Source organism: Muntiacus reevesi, chromosome 13 (assembly GCF_963930625.1).
Source record: "Muntiacus reevesi chromosome 13, mMunRee1.1, whole genome shotgun sequence".
Classification (NCBI taxonomy): Eukaryota; Metazoa; Chordata; class Mammalia; order Artiodactyla; family Cervidae; genus Muntiacus; species Muntiacus reevesi.
This window is the reverse complement of record NC_089261.1, coordinates 63,566,002-63,584,077: the sequence shown is the minus strand read 5'-3', so window position 1 is coordinate 63,584,077 and position 18,076 is coordinate 63,566,002. Positions and strand designations below refer to the sequence as shown.

Here is an 18,076-nt window from a genome sequence, read left to right as displayed (position 1 = left end):
ACAGTCTGTTTCTGACAGCACGTTGTAGGAGTCTCTGTTTCTTGTTTAACACAATCTAAAAACTCACAGAGCACACACACGAATCTCTGTTGTTGTTCAGTTGCTAAGTCGTGCCTGACTCTTTGTGACCCCGTGGACTGCGGCATGCCAGGCCCCCTGTCCTTCACCATCTCCTGGAGTTTGCTCAAACTCCACTGTTTATAAAATTTTATTATTTCATTATTATTATTATTATTATTATCAAACTCCATTGTTTATAAAAGTCCATTGGTTGGTGTTGCTATCCTATTTTCAGAACTAGCTTTCTTTGTTTTAATCTAAATTAGAGTTTTAATAATGATTCCTAGAACATGAACATTAGAGTTTGTTTTTCCCTTCCTGATCATCTAGAAGACCCCATCACATCTACATGATATCTTATTATAAGCTTTTCATCTCAGGCTTTGGTAGAAAGTGCTTAGTTTTCTGAAACAGTCATGGTGTGTTTAAGAGCAAATGGGGCCTTAGAGAGCTCATGATAGTAAATACTTGTTTGTCTTGAACTAATGAATCTCTAGTGCAAGATAAGAGGAAGCTGGAACATCATGGCATTTCTTCTAATAATATAATGTTTAATGCAGCAGTCATTTGCTGAAAAATAGCATACCCAGCACGTTTCAGTAAATGGTATTACATTAGCAGAAAGCCCTGTGTGTGTGTGTGTGTGTGTGTGTGTGTGTAAGAAAGGACAAAGCAGAACCTACCATCAATCAAACCCTAACTCACAGCTGGCACCTTGAATTTCAGGCCTGTAAATGGAAAAGTCATACCAGCTCGACAGCCTCCTCCCAAGGGGGCCCCCGAGAGACCACCTCCCCCTAAACTTCCAGCAACCAGAACATCAAATAAAAAGCTGCCTTTTAATCGGTCTTCTTCTGACATGGATCTTCAGAAAAAATCAAGTAACTTGGCACCTGGACTCTCAAAAGCCAAGAGTCAAGTCTTTAAAAATCAAGATCCAGTACTGCCCCCGCGTCCCAAACCAGGACACCCTCTCTACAGGAAGTACATGGTAAATGTAGCTTTTAAAAATGTTTCTGGTCCAGAGGTTTGTCCTAAAGTATATATAAGACCCCTGTTCCTTAGAAAAAGTTGGTGAGACAAATGTGTAATTGCCCCTTGATGCTAGAGTGTTTTAGACAAGTAGGCTGTGATAAAACCTAAGTTGTTAAAGCACAGTTTCATTATTAGAAACAGAGGAAAAGGAAGCAGGGCAGCAGGGATTGCAGTCTGCTGTCTGGCTTGACCAAACAGAAATTCTGAAGAACTTGACCCGGTAGGTTATACTGATGGGAGTACCTGACAGATATTATATTCACATCTCAGTATAGTTTATATCTTATATCTTCCTTGCCCACAGAGTAAAATTTGAAGTGAAGTGGAAAGAAAGTTTTTATTAAAATGGTTTTTCCCTCATTTTCCACTTTTTTAAACCTGATTATCATGGTCCATTTAATAGTTACCAGTTAGAAGTTTTCATCAATAATCAAGATAGTTGAGATATTAAATTTGTTCTCTTTGAATGTTTTTCTTATCCTATGTGACCTTAGCCTTTGTCTTCGGAGTTGATGTGTTCTCTCTACTTTGGTCAGGTTAACCTGATGAAATCTAGAGCAAATTAAAATGATAAGGAGCTGGAGTGTTGGCACTTTTTAAACAATTGTACAACAGTAGCTCTTAACAAGAACAGCATTTATTCATTTCATATTGTTCTACAGTTCCATCATTGAGCTGGAAATTGTTTTCATTTTAAACCATTTAGGATTTCTTTTCCCTCTTCTTAAGGGAATGAAATAGACAGATAAGAAGGAGGTATGGTATTCATATATATTCATATTCATTTAAACTGATAAAATTTTAATTTGGATAGCTTACTTAAAAATAATAAAAGCAGCAGCTGATGTGTTGAGTACTCATGAGTCAGGCATTGTTTGAAGCACTTTATATATATTAAACAACTATTTGTTCCTCATATCAACCCTGTGAAGTAGATGCTATTATTATTTCTGTTAGGCAGATGAAGAAAATAATACTCAGAGAAATTAAATAGCCTGTCTGGGATCACAAAGCAAGTAATGGTGGAGCCAAGATTGGAACACAGATTGACTGGGTCTAAGCCCATGCTCTTTACCATTAAGCCCTACTAGGAAATAGTGTTACAGGGCTTCCCTGGTGTCTAGTGTTAGGAGTACATGCTTCCACTGCAAGGGGCTCGGTTTCAGTCCCTGGTCTGGGAGCTAAGCTCTCACAAAGCCCAGACTGTGTAGCCAAAAAAAGAGAAAGAAAATCATGTTACTAATTGTAAAGTCTCTAATTATATTGCCTGTTCCATGTTAAGAGCCTCATTGGGGGTATCAGATTTTGCTTATAGGTCTTAGCCTAGCTGTATAATGTCAATAAAGCATTTGAATAACTTAAAAGTGAAGTGAAAGTGAAAGTCTCTCAGTCGTGTCCAACTCTTTGAGACCCCATGGACTATACAGTCCATGGGATTCTCCAGGCCAGAAAAGTAAAGAAATTAATAAATCAAAATGATGAAGATTAGAGTAGTATGCCTCTTTACAAAATAACTCCTTAAACCCCTCATCTTTCCTGTGGGTGCCCCACTGTTAAATTGCCCCCCAGGGCCACTCTGGCACCTTGACGCCCCGACAGACTGCTGGAAGCCACCCCATCCTCCCCGCCTCCTAGGCCCGCACCCTTGTACTGTGTCTTTGCTCCCGAGGGCAGCCTCCTTTTCTTGTTCTACATGAGCTTGTGTGATCACATCTCCTGGGTACTCTACAGCCCTCTGACCCGTGTTTATCAGCCAGAATTTACCAAGGCAGGGGGCAGAGTGCTCTGGCCAGAGGAGGCCACAGACGTAAAAGCCATTCTGAGATCAGACAAGGCTGAGTGACCAGGAATGACTGAGGTCAGGCAGCGGCACCAGAGAGACTGCAGGGAAAGAGATTGAAGGCAGGTAGAAGCAGCCTGTCCAGCCCCACACAGGACACACCAATCCCCCGTCAGCCCCCCTGAACTGCAGGCTGTGAGGTCAGTACTGGGCATTCGCCCTTATGACGCTCTGGGAACCTGGTGGGGTGGACCTTCCCAGTTGTGACAGTGAAAGGGGGACCTTCGGCCGCCTTCAGCCCCCGAGTCCTGTGGGCTCAGCCCCAGGCCCCCAAGGACTCTGCGTGTCCTGAGAGGCACCAGCCCCGCCAACTAGATCCTGAGCTTGAGGAAGCTGGGTGAAGAGGTTACCCGCTGGAAGTTATGCTGCAGGCGCGTGTGCCAAATCCCCACATGATCGGCCTCTTAGGACACAGTTATTTGATTATGAATAATCCTTTATATTGGTTTATGTTCAAGATGTCTGTGCCTCATGGAATTGCCAATGAAGATGTCATCCCACAAAACCCTGGAGAACTTTCTTGTAAGGTAAAGTAGAGCTCCTTCTTTACTGACAAATTTTTTAAAAAATTTGCTGGCCTCTGTTACTGTTTTACACATTATTAAATGCTTTAGGCTCCAAAGATTAAAATGTGGAAAAAGTAATAATGTTTTATTAAATAATAATTGCTTCAGAGAGTGGTATTGTACCTTACAGCGTGGGGACGTCCTGGTGATACTGAAGCAGGCGGAAGGTAATTACTTGGAGTGCCGGAAGGGAGACGATGCCGGCAGAGTTCACCTGTCTCAGATGAAGATCATCACGCCACTTGACGAACATCTTAGCAGCAGACCAAACGTGAGGAATTAATACTGCACCATCCTCATATCACACATGGCAGCACATTTCATAGAACTATTAATTATAGCTATCCTCAGGTTTTTATTAGCACGTTTATTTTAACCAGAGTAAAAATTACAGTAGCGTTTTATTCCATTTTAAGAATAAATTACTTCTAAGAGACTTGCCACTGCCATACTAATCACTTTGATACATAGTGACTACCGAGTGGTCTGCCTTCCTCGTATCATGCTGACTCGCAGCATCCAGGACACTCAGTCATTAATTTTCAGCTGTGAGACCTATTTACTTTTGAAATAATGTAAATACATTTACCAAGTACTAGAGATTGGTTTTCTAGCAGAATGGATAATTATTTTAAGGAGGGCCCTATAAAGGCTGACATTAAAAAGCTTCCCTGTAAGATTTAAGATGAGTATAGTCCTTGTTTCTCTGATCATAGCTCATAAAATAATGAAATGAAATGTTACAACACTCTGAAGTCACTATTTAGGCCTAACAAATCTGTGGAGCCTAGGAGAATACAATGATTATTGAAGGTCATTTGTTGAGCAAGAAAAATGCCATTGAACAATTTACAGAGGCATATTTTTTAAAGAGCTGCTTAGGGTATCCAGTTAAAATTTTCACTGTCTGTTAGGTGATGTAGCAAACATGAAAAATGAGACCTATCAGTCATTTAAGCCAAGGTAAAGTGTTTGGTTTGTCATTCATCCTAGTTTTCATAATCTCATGCAGTTCTTCTTGGAAGGCAGTCTATCATTTGAGGTTTGCTAAGAAACTAAAGATTCGAATTTCGGAGAGCAGAGAAGATATGTGTTATGCTGGCTACAGCTGGAATGTTGACATTTCTGACTTCAGTCCACATGGGGAAAGTTCTTCTGTCGCTCATTTCTCTGCTTTGAGGCAGCATTACCCATCTGTCACCACTGTGCTTCCTCTCTTTTGAAACATTGATGGATAGCCATGGGGATTGTACTGTCAGAAAGCTTTCCTTTCTGAAAAGGAAAATGGAAGTTGAAAGAAAGAAATAGAAAAATAGAAGCTGAAAAAATTACAAGTTGTTCTTTTATAAACATTCATGGTTTTGTCACTTGGAACATTACTTTACTCATGCTTGTGATGACTTGCAGAAAGGTGACCAGCAATGACCCACAGCTGGTGAAACCTAAGTGGGACCTCTCTTAGGCTCTGGGTCATGGCTAACATTACCCTTTTCAGAAAAGTAAAACCTACTTGAAAGCCTAGTGTGAAGGTAAATATCTCTAAAACTGTGTTACACTCTCCCCTGCCTTAGTCAACAGAAGACATTGCACGATATGAGGTAAGGCTGGGCTGTCCGAGCAGGGAGGCAAGGGATCTGCACCTCGCGTGGTTCTCACACAGCTGCGGGTCTCAGTTGCCCTCCCACCACCAGAGGCAGTGGTCTGACCTCTCTGAACCTCATTTTTAAAACGTGTGAAATAGATATGAGAATCCTCAGAGTAGATTATAGAATTGATTTTTCATTATGATTTCATTTATATGAAAGTTCAGAATAGGTAAATCCAGAAGGTAGATTTGTGGTTGCCCAGGGCTGGGGGAAGGGTTAGGGGGAGTGATGGCCAATGGGTGTGAGGCTTCTGGAGGGATGATAAATACGTCCTAAAGTTAGATTGTGGTGGTGGTCGCACAATTCTGTGAATATGCTAAAATTAGGTACACGTTAAATGCTTAAATTTTATGGCATGTGCCTTGTATCTCAAAGATCCTTAAAAAATTAAATGAGCTAATTAATTTAGGTAATTTAGCATCTGTAAGGTGCTTAGTATCGTGAATAGTGCATAGTGGGCAAACTGTATATTAACTATTCTCATTACTCATTAGTATTAGCTATTATAGTCATACTAGAAAGAACTTTGAAATATGTTAGATTTCCCTCCCAGATATCCACTCTAATGGTGTGTTCCTGCCCCTGAGTTGTTCTGACCCCTGTGGCCAGCCCCATTCACCTTCACTCTCACCCTTCACCTGCCAGGCCAAGGTGATGAGCAGCATCAAAGGGACAGCCGTGCCCAGAAGGCAGGGAAGCAACAGCGGGAGGCACAGGCTGCCGACTGTCCCCCTTCTACCCTCTTTGGCTGGTGTGTGGGCCTTGGTCCATCTGCAGGTCCATGTTTATGTTTGCTGTGGGGTAGGCCTCTGACTTCACTTTTTCCAGATGTAAAGTCATCTAGCCTAATACCATTTATTGGAGCAGTCATCCCTTTGTCTACAGATGTAAATCAGAAAAAAATGAAAACCACACATATGCTAAATTGGGTAAACAGTAATTTTAAAAGCCCCTCCAGGCTTAGCATATCTCATAGTTCCTTTCTGCAATCCCTGAAATTCCCATTATGCCCATTTATTTAAGGAAAAGCACTAAGCAGCCTCTAAGACAATGTTGGTGTTGCTTTGGTAAATACACCAGGCTGCCTTAGCCCTTCCTGTATTAAGTTCAGCTGATGTGAGAGAAGGCAGCGTGCCTCCGCAGCTGCCTTACAGTTGATTCAGAAAAGAGTTGCGCAAAGGAGCTGCAGGGCAGATGTGGAGGGGGTGGACCATGACCCCTGATGTCTGACCAGCTGAACATCATGGTCAGGAAAGGGGCAGTCCCTGATGGGCAGGAGCCATTAAAGGAAGGGAGAGACAAGAAAGGCACAAAAAATCACTTTCATTTAAAAATCAAAGAAAGTAAGTTATAATTCCAAATAATATCCATCAGTCAGATTGGATGATGATGATGATGATGTGGATAACAACTTGCCTGTCATTAAGAAACGGTCACTCTTCAAATTTGGCTTCTCCTCTGGCCAGTCTAAGCAGCTGGTTAGATGGGTGGAGAATATTGAATTCTCTTTGCTAATTTACTTAGAATTACTATTGAATAAACCATTCAGATTAAATAGAAAATCCAGGCCAGGCATGAGAGGTAGCATTGGCTTTCAAATTAGAGAAGGCATTCAGTTAAGTGGTAATAAATGAAATGGATTTTACTTTTTGTGAATTATACTTTTGTAAAAGTCATTAGCTCTTTTCATTACAAAAGGGAAGAGTGTAAATTGCAGAACTTCCTTCTTTTTCCATCTTAATGAAGAGAATACTTTGAAGGTCTTGTTCTTGAGGTTTAGTTCTGATCACAGTTTATGGAAAAAGCGATCCTTGAAAGGTAAAGAGGTAAAAATGACTACTTCAGTGTAGAATAGATACTGCTTTAAAAAAACAAAAACAACCAACAAAAACTTAAGTTTAATTTCCTTTTGTTTACTCTCTCAGTTTAAGAAAAGTGCTGGGGGGGTATCATAATTGAGAGTTATTTCTCTTCTCCTCCAGCAGGGACTCACACCTTTTCCACTTGGTCATGCTTCCCTTGTTTGGCTCAGCTGTGTGGTTTGCATCTTGTACTCATAATATAATTGTGTCAAGAGGACCTCAATGAGGAAAAAAAAAACAAAGGTCTCCGAGTGAATAATAAATCCAGCATGCATCATGCACACGCCATTCACGGCTCTGTTTGCTCCCTCAGGATCCGAGCTGCCCTCAGAAGCCTGTTGAAACTGGTGCCCCCCACGCTGTCGTCCTTCATGACTTCCCAGCAGGTAAGGACAGAGATGATAAAGCAGTAGAACCTTAGGATCCAGGATCGGGCATCCTCCCCAGGTTAACCTCTCAAGGACACCTGTCTTCACTTTCTGTACCGATGGAGCCCTAGACTGGACAGGTCATCTTATCTGTTACCCCACCTTCAGGAAGAGTTGACTGCACCCAGCCATGCCAGAAAGCTTACCTGCATACCCTTGCTTTTGATACTCCCTGTGAGAGAGAGAGGAGGAGACAGTGTTTCACTTACACATGAACAAATAGCAAACTGCCTACCAGTTGGAAACTTTTTAACTCTTTCCCAACATAATGAAATTAATTCAGATTTACTAAGTGAAGTTCTTTTCTGTTAAGGGTTGTAAAACCAACACACATAGCTCAGCTATTACTTATGAAATAAAAATATACATTTTTGTCATCAATTTTTAAATACCTTTTATATCCAAGGCTTCAAATAAAATAAATCCCAGATTTATTTATACCTTTTTTTTTGTCCACTTGGTAGACTGATTTTTATTTCAGTGTAAGTAAATTTATATGCTAAAGAGCTGTAGGACTCCCTTAGTATTTTGAGATTGAAATGATTTTTAAGCATGGTTGAGAATCATATGAATATTATACCGTGTCTATAAAATGGTTTCATTGTTAAAATATGTATTCAGCAGACATTTATATCGGCACAGGAAGAATCATTGGCAAGCACAATGTTTTGTGTGTGTGTGTTTTTCAAGCATTCCCTATCAATCAGTGCCTGGTAAATATATCTCATTTGATCTTAAAAGGGGAAACTCATAATAGCAATATCCAGAAAAAAAAAATATTTTTAAAGTCAATTCAATTAGTATAATCTGTTCTCAGAATCAGTAGAACATGCTGCCTTGGCGGACAGAACTGAATGCTACGTTAGTGCTCTGCTTTAATCAGCTCTGCAACCAGGGTAATTGATCACACATCATTATAATTCTGTCGTACAGAGCAAGCTGATGATTTGAGCCTCACTTCTGGAGAAATTGTTCATCTTCTGGAAAAAATAGATACAGATTGGTACAGAGGGAAATGTAGAAACCAGACTGGTGTATTTCCGGCCAACTACGTCAAAGTGATTGTAAGTAGGTTGTGCATGTTGAAATTGGTCATATATTCAATGGATTCCATGTAATTTACAGTTTGAAAAAAATAACCAGATGCCTAGATTCTTGGCTTCTGGTTCTGTCTCTTCTATTAATTCATTTAGTATTTGAAAAATTGAGAAATAAAAGTTTGTTCAACTAGATAGTGGTTAATTATTAATATATTATGGAGTATTAGAACTTAATGCTTAAATGCTATCTGAAATCCTAAGGTAAAAAGCTACTGCAGGTCCACAGCTATTCTTGGAGAGTTGATAAGCACTTGAGGGTATATGTTAATCCTTTGAAACATTCAGCAAACAAGAATTAAGTGATACTGGATTGTCCTATAGGAATGTTTGTTCTCTGAGGTGATGGTACCACTTTTCTTTTTCCTTGGAGTGCATTTCGTTATTGATTTCTTTCATTCTTTCCATTGCCATTTATTTCCATCTTTAAAATACATATATATAGGATTTCCCTGATGGTCCAGTGGTTAAGCGTCCACCTTGCAATGCAGAGGACAAAGGTTCAGCCCTTGGCCTGGAAAGATCTCACACGCCGTGGGGCAACTAAGCCATGCAGCGAACTGCCAAGGCCCAGAGGCTCCAGAGCCCACGTGCTAGGCCCGGAGCCCTGCGGCAGGAGCAGCCGGCACAGTGAGGCTCCGTGCCCCCAGCCGGGGAGCAGCCCCCACTCACCGCAGCTGGAGGAGGCCCGCACAGCACAGAGACCCAGGACAGCCATAGACAAATAGATGAGAAGATTCTTCTTAAAAAATAGATTTGGCAAACTAAAGTGCTTTCATTGGAGGGAATGGTTTTTCACTTAATAGTTTCAAATCTGACTGGAAAATATTATATTAAAGTGTTAGAATTTTAAACACCCTCACAGTCTAACTGGTGAAAGCAGACCCTATGGTAGAGCCCTGAGTGTTAAGCCTGGGTGGCTGAGAAACAGAGAGATGAAATAAGACTGCCATGCGAGCATTTATATCAATGGGAAGAGAATGACTCAGTTGCTGATATAACTTATTGATACTGAAAAATACCAATAAAGCTAGCTTAAATAGTTGAGCATTAACCACTTATTTGAGGACGGGAAGCAAATGATTTTCAATTATACCAGAAGCTTAGCAAATAGACATAACAGATAACCTATATGTTTCAAGTATAAATGAGGTTGAGTCTCTGGAATTACAAAATGTGGGTCTTACAAGTTGTCTAATATATAAATACCCTGATTCTTTGGAGAAATCCAACCACATTCTCTAAATTAATAAGAATAATGTTGGTTTTAGCACTCTTCCTCATTTTTCTTCTGCCCAGTGTAGCCGTACTTTAAAAACCACGGTTACCACACTGAAATCAGTCACTCTGTATTTGCCACATTATTGGTGTGTTATTTCTAAGCCTGCAAGTTTAAAAAGTTGTTTTAAAACTTCAAACTTTTGGAATTCATCAAGAAGGGCACTGATTTATTTAATGTAAACCTCAAAGCTTTAAGTAGTTTTCTGACTTAGTGCATTACGGTCAAATATTTCATCACAACTTGGCTCTACTAAGCCTTGTAGATGAGGTATTATTTAACATGCTCACTGAGTGCCAAATCCTCTCTTCCTTCCCTACTTACAGTGCAGGGGAAAAAATGGCCCAGGGTTATGAAAATGGACAGAATCACAAGTTTGGTTAAAAGATTTTATTTGGGGTCATGGAAATATTGCAGAGTTCTACCAACACTTTGGCTAAGTGTCTAGATAGTACCTATGCCTAGTTTCTATGCTAAGCCCTCCTCACCTGATGTTTTCAACTTAGGGGATATGAGATAGAGAGCCCCAGTCAGGGGGGAGCGACATAATGTACTTATTCCAGCAAATAAGAGGAAGATTGATTGGCTGTACAAGGAGGGCTAAATCACAAGTTATGGAGTTTTTTCAAAACCCAAAATCTGGATTTCATACCTTTTTAGCATCTATGGTATGTTTTGTCAATTTAATACCTAGCTAAACTGTTTAACCTCAGTTGTAAATTTCCTAATTACTTAACCTTAAATTTATCTTATGAAAATCTGAAATAATACAATTGTTGCCTTGATGTTTGTCTTTACTAGATTGATGTTCCAGGAGGAAATGGGAAGAGGGAATCCATCTCATCTCATTGTGTTAAGTAAGTTTTACTTGTGTTCTTTTGCACAAAATACAAAGGATATGAGCATTTATATCATGAAGAATTAACAAGCGTTAACACTTCAGATGCATGATTATTCAGATTCTCAGTGTGTCTTTTTAATTATGAGGAAAACGACTTGTTTAAAAATTCTGATGAAATTGCAGCACGCTGACAATAGCAACTCTCTGTACCAATACAGGGCATATAGACAGCCACAGTCTGTCCTGGTGCTTCCCACAGCCTAACTTTGTCTGAATAGAGAGGTTTCCTCATCCACTGCATTTTGTGTTGCCCTTCTGGTATTTATCTACCAACTTATCTCTAGAAAGTTCAAATACTTTTGTCATAGTGTTAGGGAACCATTGACCAAAACCACCTACCCTGACCAGGCGTGACAATAACCACTTGAACAAGTTGTCTCACAACAGGAGGTCCCGATAAGAAGCATGAAAACTAACTGGGAGAATCTGGGAGAGGCCAAAAAAGGAGGAGACGCCTGCCCATAATGTGTCTTATAAAGCTAACTGGAAGAATTTGGGAAGGGCCAAAAGGAGGGAAGAGTTGCCAGACTGTAATGTGTCCTGCCAACCTCCCAGAATCCTTCCTGCTGAAATCCATCTTGGCTGAGCAATGCACACGCCAGCACGAAGGACCCTGAGTCAGAATGGTTGCCTAGAGACCACCAGGAGACTAACCCCATTACAGTAAAACCTGGGGCTGCCAGCCGTGTGGCAGAGCGGTCCTCCCGGGTTCCCTTAGCCCGCTGCTCGTCCCCGCGCCCCTTCCCAATAATGGTTCTTGCTTTGTCAGCACGTGTGTCTCCTCAGACAGTTCATTTCCGAGTGTTAGACAGGAGCCCACTCTCTCCTCCAACAATAGAAAATATTTAAACCTAATAGAAATATGAAGTCTAAAAATCTGCTAGGTATTTTGTATTGTTTTGTTTTTGAGAGGACATAAAAGAAAGTAAAGGAGGAGTTAATTTGGAGGAGTCTTCTTTTATGTTTAAAGACCTTTCAGTGAATTTATGTATCCTTTTATGCACCATTGTAACTCCTTTGTGATTTAAAACATTGCCACAATGCAACTTTATATTCCAGTTAAATGAGCAAATTAATAGAATTCAGTACCTCCTGAAGACTGTAAACCTGTCTTTGAATAGGTCAGACATAAGAAGATATGCTCTCTGAGGACTTCAGAAAATAAATGCAAAGGTTATCACAAGTAAGAAAACTTCCGAGACCACAATAGTTTCATTCTGTTTCAGGTTCCGCTTTTCTCCTGTTTTTAAGCGCTGTTTACTATGTCAGCAGGTTGAATTTAAAGTGGGCTTTCATAGCCGTTGATCCATTGACCTGACTTAAATCAGACTTTGATTGCAGCCAGTGCCAACCTTTTCTTTTCAGGCAATTGCCTCTCCTTAGTCATTGAAACTTCCTTTCTGAAACCTCAAATCGAAGGTTTGGTATTCAATCATGCCTTCAAGGGATGCAATTTCATGTCTGTTTTTATCTTATTATCAGTCAGAATTGCAGATCATTTAAGGATTGTTCCAATTCTCAGAACTGAAGCCTTTTTAAAGGAGATACAAAAGTCATTTTAAAACAACAGTGTTACATATAAGATTAAATGTTGTAAGATAATATGTCGAGTGTTTTCTTTGAACCTCCTAGTTTTGAAGACCATTCATCTATATACAGAACTCACTGACTCAGCATATCTTAAGCATCTACCCTGCCCAGCTGAGGCCCATTGCTTTTCTGCCATGGAAGCTTGATGTCTTGCCCTGAGATCCTCAGGGTTAACACGTCTAAACTCAGTGCGTTTATGACCGAGAGGGTTCAGACTCAGCCCTGGATTACTGTGGCCCAGGGATACAAAAACATGGAGACTGGGGAGATTCTGTCATGAAAAGGTGATCAAAAGATGTGACAACCTAAACTAACCACTAGTTGCTTCTCTGGCATTCTGCATGTACTATAAACCGTGACTTCAGCCTTTCTGAGTGAAACAGGCTTGTATCTACAAAGTAAGGACTGTCATTTAGAAATGTAGCTTAGTCTTTTTCATGGAAATTTTAAATTATGCCTCTTATATCTTGTTCCAAAGTAAATACAAAATAAATATTCACTGAAAGATTAAATGAGGGTTTCCAGGCATTTTGAAAGTTAGTACTGCCTAATTTAACCCACAAATGTGATCTTTCTTCAGAGGCCCAAGGTGTATTGCTCGATTTGAGTATATTGGAGACCAGAAGGACGAGTTAAGTTTCTCAGAGGGAGAAATTATTATTCTTAAAGAGTATGTGAATGATGAGTGGGCGAGAGGAGAACTTGGAGACAGATCTGGGATCTTCCCCCTTAACTTTGTGGAGCTCATTGAGGATCATCCCACCTCTGGTACAAATGTTTTAAGTGAGTACAAAGAATATGGTTTTTTATTGTGTACTGGGTGTTTAGTCCTGGGTGTTCATTGGAAGGACTGATGTTGAAGCTGAAATTCCAATAGCTTGGCCACTTTATGTGAAGAGTTGACTCATTGGAAAAGACCCTGATGCTGGGAAAGATTGAGGGCAGGAGGAGAAGGGGACGACAGAGGATGAGATGGCTGGATGGCATCACCGACTCGATGGACATGAGTTTGAGTAAACTCCGGGAGTTGGTGATGGACAGGGAGGCCTGGCATGCTGTGATTCATGGGGTCGCAAAGAGTTGGACACGACTGAGTGACTGAACTGACTGTCTGACTGATCCTAATTCAAATAAACCAGGTAATAGGTTAATACTTAAGTTGCATAACAATCCACATTGCCATATTTTTTTAAGGTAGAAGGAAAAATGATTTTTAAATGGCATTTGTCATTTTGGGGATAGTCATTATTGTGGCAGTCTCTCAAAGAGCTGGTTTATTAGCAGTAGCTTCATATTTTTTCACTAAAGTCACTCAGTTGTGTCCAACTCTTTGTGACAACCTGGGCTACACAGTCCCTGGACTTCTCCAGGCCAGAATACTGGAGTGGGTAGCCTTTCCCTTCTCCAGGGGATCTTCCCGACTCAGGGATGGAATCCAGGTCTCCCACATTGCAGGCAGATTCTTTATCAGCTGAGCCACACAGGAAGCCGCAGAATACTGGAGGGGGTAGCCTATCCCTTTTCCAGCGGATCTTCCCAACCCAGGAATTGAACCGGGGTCTCTTTCATTGCAGGCGGGTTCTTTACCAACTGAGCTATCAGGGAAGCCGTTCATATTCGCTATCAGGGAAGCTTCATATTAGAGATGACCAAAAAAAAGAGTCATCAACTTTTAAACAGAAATGGCCTATAGAGTATAGCTAATGTATTTGCTCTTTCGGTCTACAGTAAAGAAAACAAACCCAGAGAGGGTAGTTTGTACTGGCCTGGCAAAGCTAGTAGCCAGTACGTGAAGAGACTGATCTGGAATCCCAAATTTTCACTTTCCTCTCAAAGTTTTTTCCCAATGCTGTATGGTCTTTACATCTGAAGTTTTGATTTTCTTTTAAAAATATAGGCACAAAGGTACCACCAAAGACCAAAAAAGAAGATTCTGGTGCAAATTCTCAGGTAGGCTGCTTGAATAGATAACTGTGGTAAAAGCCAAGTTTTATCTGTGGGAGGACTATTAAAATCATAATTATCAAAAGAGTTGTTTAATTTTTAAATTCATGTTGCAGATATTTGAAGTAAATAGTTAGGTGATTAATATTTTTCTTGCTCATAGAGCTCATCATACAAATGAATTAGAAAAACATACAAACACTGATAAAAATTAACGAGGAAAGAGACATTGGAATATTCATGAAAGAGATAGTATAAGTGGCTGATAGTAAAAAAGGTTTTTTGTTTGTCTTTGGCTGCACCACCTGGGTTCCCTGTCCAGATCTCAAACCCACGCTTCTTGTGTTGGGAGCACAGAGTTTTAACCACTGGACCACCAGGGAAGTCCCTAAAAAAATTATTTAACCTTACAGTAATCAAAGAAATGCCTTGTAAGGAGACAATAAAATACCATTTAACATATCTAGTTAACCAAAGATTCAATACAACAACAGCAAACAAGTAATTATAGGTATGTGATTGTTAAAAGAGGAAGAGTACAGATTATTATTATCAATGTTTTTATCTCTCACCCTAAAGGTGAAAAATGAGACAAGGTTTTAGTCACAAAGATGGTCATAGCGGTGTTATTATAAACATGAAAAAATTGGAAATAACCTGAATATGGCCATTATTGGGAAAATGTTCTGAGCATGAAAAACTAGATTTGTAAAGTAAATGTCATGGGAGGAAAACATATAATGAAACGGAATATACAGCATAAAAAGACTAGCAGGAAATGTATTTAAGTTGTTAACATTCAGTTTCCTTAGGTGGCTAACATTATAGATAGATGGATGTTTTTCCCATTCTTTGTAGATTTCCGAACTTGCCAAATGTTCAGGAACATTTGCATTATTTTTATAATGGGAGAGAGAAAAAATGTATTAAAATTTTTACAGTGTTTAGCATGACTTCAGAAGTGTTCAAACTGGATGGGAATGTGAGTGACTTGCATCGTCTTTTGTGACAGATTTTAGAAGAGTGAGCCTGACGGGGTCATTGTTTGTCACAACATCAGGGGTCATTGGGCTGTGTCTCTCAATTCTCTCATCCCCCCACTAATCGTCAAACAGGAAAGAAACTGACCACAGTTCTTCAAAAGGAAATGTTCGCATGGTGGCCACTATTTCTCAGGAATGACAAGTACTCTCCTATAGAGTTGGTTTCTCAAGTGCAGGAACAAGAGGATAGGGTTAGGGTTTTTTGTTTGCTTATTTTGTTGTTTTTCTTTGAAGCCATCAACTGTTGAGAACTTAAGATGTGCCAGGCACCATGCCAAGCAGTCTACACGTATTACCTCATTTGATCCCCACGTGAGCCCTGAGATGAAGCTGAGGCTTAGAGCAGTGAGACGTCTTGCCCTGTGTTAACTGGGAGAGACAGAACTGGTCTGGAACCCAGGCCCATCTGGCTCTAAGCTTTTGATCTTGGTGTAATCCTTGCCTCCCTGCTTGAGCTTCTTGAACACAGGGCACCCATCCGAGTTGGCAGAGACTCCTTGTCTCAGAGCAGAACCCTCTTATGATGTATTTGCAGCAAAAAGCATTCTTGTTGGAGCGTGAACCATCACGCTTGTCCACCACATCTGGGTGGTTGTCCTGCCAGCCTTGGAGCGAACTATGACTTGTGAAATGAGAAGTGTGCACTAATGCAGTCATGGGCCGTGGGACCCGATAACCTCTCAGCCAGCTTGTGTGTGCAGTGCTCAGCCGTGCACTCACTTGTGTCCAGCTCTCTCCAACTCCCTGGGCTATAGCCCACCAAGCTCCTCTGTCCATGGAATTTTCTAGGCAGGAATACTAAAGTGAGTTGCCATTTCCTCCTCTGGGGATCTTCTCAACCCAGGGATCGAACCCACATCTGCATTGCAGGCAGATGCTTTATTGCTGAGTCACCAGGTAGAGACCTGGGAATTAACAGACTGCCCATTCTGATCCTTCCTAATTTAGGTAAAGATCTTCACTGAAAATTATATGCTTGGAAATTCCCTGGTAGTCCAGTAGTTAGGATTCTGGGCTTCTAATACCAAGAGGCTGGGTTCAATCCCTGGTCTGGGAATTAAAATCTCACAAGCTTGTAAAGCAATTATCCTTCAATAAAAAATAAATTAATAAGAAAAATCCCACAAGCTGCACTGTGTGGCCGAAAAAAAGAAAAAAGGAAAATTATATGTTTGCCAGAATGTTTTCATAGTGTCATAAATACTATATACAAATGTGATACACTTTTATCTAATTTTTTAATGTAACTAATGTCATAGATCATGGGCTTCCCAGATGGCACTAGTGGTGAAGAGCCCACCTGCCAATGCAGAAGACACAGGTTCCATCCCTGGTGGGAAGATCTGCTGGAGGAGGGCATGGCAACCTACCCAAGTATTCTTGCCTGCAGAATCCCATGGAGAGAGGAGCCTGGCAGGCCACAGCCCATGGGGTTGCAAAGAGTTGGACATGACTGAAGTGACTTAACACACACAATGTCATAGACCATAATTAGAAAAAAAATTTTACTTAAGCATTATATATCCCTTAAAAGCAAAAGTCACAAATTTTATCACATGTCATTTAGAATTTTAAGAAAAAGTCATTGGAAGCTTTTATTTCTGAAATTCATTAGTGACATTAGGTATTGAGTGATTTAAAGTGGCCCTCAGACTTTGAAACATTGTGACCCCTTAGTTTTTTTGCCACCACTTTTTAAGCTTTGTGAAAATTAATCTGAAATGAAATTTCACATTTCTTACAAAACTGATTTGTAACAGGAGAACAATCTTTGTGGAGAATGGTGCGAAGCTCTGCACAGTTTCATGGCAGAGACCAGTGAGGACTTATCCTTCAAGAGGGGAGACCGGATCCTGATCCTGGAGCGAGTGGACTCCGACTGGTACAAGGGCAGACTGCGGGACCGAGAGGGCATCTTCCCCGCCGTCTTCGTGCGGCCCTGCCCAGGTACCACTGCTGCCCGGGAGGCTCTTACCCTCCAAGGGGACCCCAAGACCTTTGAAATGATACAGATTTCTTTTCTCTCTGGCCATGCTCAATTTAAGTTGTTGGCCTATATTTGAAAGTTAATTCATAAGGTTATGCAAACTTTCTGCATATAATTTGTTGAAGTTATGGGGGAAAAAGAGATAAAGATGCCTTTAATCAATAATGGCTAGTTTTATCTCCTGAATATATTTTGTATAATTTTTTTTCTGCTAAGAGAATATCCGTCATCTTTTTGCAAGTTAAATTCAAAATTAATTGAAAATATTACGTCCTGGAAATGACAAGGGGGATTTCTTAAAATGTTTGATTTGTGTTTTAGTCAATGTCTTTCGATGTATTTGAATTTTCGGTGTCTTCACAGCTGAGGCAAAAGGCATGGCTGCTTTATCGCTGAAGGGGAGGAAGGCCAAAGCCTTGTATGATTTCCATGGGGAGAATGAAGATGAGCTTTCCTTCAAGGTCAGAATGTGCATCTTTTTTGTAACTGCATTAAGCAGCTGTAAATTTTGAAATGTCTTCCACTGAAGAGTGAACACTTGCATGGAGTATTGATCATTGTTCAAGAGTGAACAGATCTCAGGTTCTTAAGGATGAGATTAGAGAAGTGACTAGGGCAAATGTATCTTATCAGCAGAGCAGTTAGGTACTTAGTCTTATTGATATTGCTAGACCCACAGTTGCCTAACAAAGTCCTTATTCTTCAGCCTTATGACATGTGACCTCACTAATGCTGGAGGCTTCACTGGAAGCCCTACTAAAGGACGGTCCTCAGACTTCCCTGGTGGTCCCCCGGTTA

At 40.5% G+C, this 18,076-nt stretch overlaps 1 protein-coding gene across 4 annotated transcripts in view; it reads left to right on the top strand.

Moving 5' to 3' along the window:
- The window catches only part of SH3D19 (SH3 domain containing 19), a 79,781-nt gene that overhangs the window by 57,190 nt on the left and 4,515 nt on the right, over positions 1 to 18,076 (top strand). For all 4 annotated transcript variants that reach the window (XM_065903932.1, XM_065903931.1, XM_065903930.1 and 1 more), the window contains exons 10-19: positions 787 to 1,051; positions 3,394 to 3,462; positions 3,632 to 3,772; positions 7,323 to 7,395; positions 8,371 to 8,501; positions 10,615 to 10,670; positions 12,885 to 13,087; positions 14,202 to 14,254; positions 17,052 to 17,238; positions 17,642 to 17,739. In XM_065903932.1, coding sequence (XP_065760004.1) covers positions 787 to 1,051; positions 3,394 to 3,462; positions 3,632 to 3,772; positions 7,323 to 7,395; positions 8,371 to 8,501; positions 10,615 to 10,670; positions 12,885 to 13,087; positions 14,202 to 14,254; positions 17,052 to 17,238; positions 17,642 to 17,739 — 1,276 coding nt within the window. The remainder of the gene's footprint in view (positions 1 to 786; positions 1,052 to 3,393; positions 3,463 to 3,631; positions 3,773 to 7,322; positions 7,396 to 8,370; positions 8,502 to 10,614; positions 10,671 to 12,884; positions 13,088 to 14,201; positions 14,255 to 17,051; positions 17,239 to 17,641; positions 17,740 to 18,076) is intronic.